General features: G+C 36.2%; 2 protein-coding genes across 2 annotated transcripts in view; one reads left to right on the forward strand and one right to left on the reverse strand.

The window, feature by feature from the left end:
• Positions 1 to 3,311, forward strand: part of LOC108734947 (tachykinin-like peptides receptor 86C) — a 108,685-nt gene that overhangs the window by 34,081 nt on the left and 71,293 nt on the right. The window lies entirely within an intron of this gene.
• Positions 1,500 to 3,042, reverse strand: LOC108734954 (fungal protease inhibitor-1-like). Its single transcript, XM_018466730.1, has 2 exons — positions 2,700 to 3,042; positions 1,500 to 1,690 (listed from the first exon to the last, which is right to left on the reverse strand). Exons 1-2 carry the CDS (start codon positions 2,875 to 2,877, stop codon positions 1,599 to 1,601), a joined length of 270 nt encoding a protein of 89 aa, XP_018322232.1. The 5' UTR covers positions 2,878 to 3,042; the 3' UTR covers positions 1,500 to 1,598.

A 3,311-nucleotide genomic window follows, 5' to 3' on the forward strand; every position in this document is an offset into this window, starting at 1 on the left:
CTATATTACTGCAGTGTATATTATATATATATAAATATACCACTTTATTATTTATACCATGATGGTGTTGAAACGAATTTTCCTATACCGTGTTGTATTTTCCAAATGATGGTCGCCTTTTGATGTAGAGATGGGTCGCGTACCCAGTTTGGATCCGGTATTCGGTGGATCACTTCCTGCAGGACGACCGCGTACCGGATAATGACGCCGCTTACACGCCAGTGTGTCTGGTAATCCTACCAGAGACAAAAGAAAAATCAAACGTCAACAATAAAAACTTAATATGTCTGAAATTTTAAAACATTACAACAGGTTAGAAATCGTATATTTAAGCTGGATAGTCACATTTACGAGACCAGGAAAGATCCTGAGGATTTTGAACGGAACGTGATAGCCATACCTTAAATGAGAGGCGCGGATAGGTGCGAGACATTTAGAACAATTACCTTAACTTCCCATGCGTTAAAACATTTAACTTGAAGAACTATTAGGGAAAGTTTAATTTGGGTTTAGAAGAAATAGAGGAAACTGGAAACCATTCTAGCTTTAAGGGCAAAAAACTTTTTTAAAAAAACTTTTGGGTGTTTCATTCCCACCAGCCAGTAATGCTGGTGGGCGGGCAGTCCCTCCGGACTATGCCGGAAGGTAGGGCGGAAGGCCCTCTTCAGCCTGCTTTCAGGAATCGTGGGAATGGGTGGGTGGTAGTTCGGGTGAGAAAGTTGAGACGGACGAAATGAAGACAGAAGAGAATTAAAGATTATCTGTGGAATATTACTGCCCCAGCATTTACCTAAGTGATCCAAGGAAACCACAGAAAAACTTGGACCAAGGCAGACGGACCCGGAATCGAACCGGCGTCCTCCCGAATGCTAAGCAATGGTCTAGACCTCTAGGCCATGCCGCTCGGTCGCTTTAAGGGCAATAAAATAGAGAAAATGATAGAAAAAAGAAAGAGCAGACCAGACAGGTTGGTATGACACCTTCTCAGGCATGAAGGTCTAGTCAGAAACATATTAGAGGTGGAAACAGGAGTCAAGAGAAATAGAGGTAGATCTAGATTAGATTACTGTTCGGAAATATTTAAGGATGTGGGATGTTCTAGTTGTAGGGAAATGCGATGGTTAGCTCAGTATATCAAAGAGAGGAGGTACGTATTCAACTAGAATTAGGACTGGCGACCTTATAATAATGATATAAAAAGACCTACCTAATGAAAACTGGTGATTCAGATTGTTTTGGAGTAGGCCATTTGTCCTAATTAGTATTATTTATTGATTATTATTGTGTTTATTTTTTTCCGTAAACAAGAATACATCAGTATGGTCGAACTGTTGTAATGTCTGTCGCTTGTTAATTTATAGGGTTTTGATTAACTTAGTAGTATGATTTGGACAACTTGTAGACTTTTAGCGTATATAAAAATTACAGAGTCGTTTCAACGGTTTCAACTCGATGCTTTCGTTGAAAATTCGACAACCATTAAATCTAAACCTTGTACATTGACTTTCGTAAATATTTTATTATATGTATATTATTTTATTGTGGGTCCTTAATACGAATACAAATAAGGAAGCTATAAAACAATATTTTTAGCAAAGTTATTGACATGTGCCATTGATGCAGCTTGTTCCTTTCATGCAGACACTTTTGGGTGGAACACCACGCATAACTGTGCAGAGTCCTCCTTTATCTACAAAAAAATGGCGATCATAATCATAATCTACAGCTACTCACCATTAAAAACATTTCAGTAATAATTAGTGATGAGCAAAGTAAGACCACCAACATTCTGTCTTAATCTCGGTCTAGGCCTTGGTATTAGTCTTGGTATTGTGTTTTAAAATTGTGGTCTTGCTCATTTAATCTGATACTTAAGGTTTTTTTTTAGCATTTCTAAGATCTAAGAATAAATTTTTCTATTTATCAACACAATAATTGTCTTAAATGTTGAAATTTTCTGTCATACATGCGAAATTTTCATGACTTTTTAAGAAAATAGTGTCGGTAGGAGCAAGAGTTATGAATACTCTAGAACTTACCCCTCCCCCAACACATAAGTTTACCTTTTAACAAACAAAATAGTAAAGGGTACTTGACAGAAGTAAAGAATATCGAAAAAGAATTAGTTTGTCTCTATATTTTAACCAATGTTACCCAGACACAGGAACGAAAGGCACTCCGAGGGCATTCTTGTGGATTCCTTTTTTCAGACAGTTGTAAAGTTAAATAAAATAATTTGAAGTGGTCTCTATTCTGTCGAAACTGCCGGACGCGGATCGCGATTTCGATCTTTTTGGATCTCATCAGCGCGTCACAGACAGCAGCGACAGAACACAGACCAACTTTTATCTGCTGTCTTAACAGTGCGTTTTAGAAAATACCACAAATGGCGCGGTAAACGCCATCTGTAGTACGATGCTACAGTTGTAGGATTACGTATGCTCCAACAAAGTTGTAAAGTTTCTTCTTTTTTATATATTTAGTGTTAAAATTAAAGTTGCTTCGAATAGTTTAACCCATTAATCCACTAAAAATAATAATTTTTCGTCTAGTCATGTGTGTTTAGTCTTGGTTTTTCATATTTGGTCTTGGTTTTGTTCGTTCGGTCTTAGCTTTAATTTTGTTAATATAAAGGCCGTCTTGGTCTTTCGAAAATGCAATTTGCTCATCGCTAGTAATAATCCAAAAAATAAACTTACCAATGACAGTGACACATTGACTGCAACAACCGCAGAAAGTTTTCCCCGGAGTTTTACCTGGTCCACAATCTGTTTCATTTTTACAATTGTGTTGAGTGCAATAATCAGTTGGGCAAACGATATTTACAGCGGCGTAAACAATGCCCACGGATATCAACAAAACGAATAAGTAATTCATGGTTAACGGTTAGCGTATCAGAAAACGTTTGACACTGAACGTGAATCCCTGCGTTTATATATGCGTGTTTCAAGACCATTATTTAGAAAAGTTAACACTAAAGAAATGTTAAAATAACCATGTAGCTACGATAATAATTATTGGAAGTAAACTAAATATACACTGCGGCTATATTACTGCAGGCTTAAAGTTATGTTCGATGTTGACTGAAAATACCTGCAAATTATCAAGAAACAGGTTTCTAAAGTCTTGAAAAAATACTTAAATAGTGTTATATATAAACGAGAATACATATTTAAAAAAAAAGGAATAAGAAGCTGGAAATGGGAAGACCTAAAACTCGTCAACCTTTTGGGGAACTAGAATAATAAACAACAACCAAGCAAATAGTAAAAGAGTAAATTAAATAGTTACTTATATACATAATATATATT

Source organism: Agrilus planipennis, unplaced genomic scaffold (assembly GCF_000699045.2).
Source record: "Agrilus planipennis isolate EAB-ADULT unplaced genomic scaffold, Apla_2.0 scaffold92, whole genome shotgun sequence".
Lineage (NCBI taxonomy): Eukaryota > Metazoa > Arthropoda > Insecta > Coleoptera > Buprestidae > Agrilus > Agrilus planipennis.

Coding starts and splice junctions, on each gene's coding strand:
- LOC108734954 (XM_018466730.1), bottom strand. CDS start 2,877: ATGAATTACTTATTCGTTTTGTTGATATCCGTGGGCATTGTTTACGCC. Junction 1,691..2,699: donor TCAATGTGTCACTGTCATTG/GTAAGTTTATTT, acceptor ATTTTTTTGTAG/ATAAAGGAGGACTCTGCACA.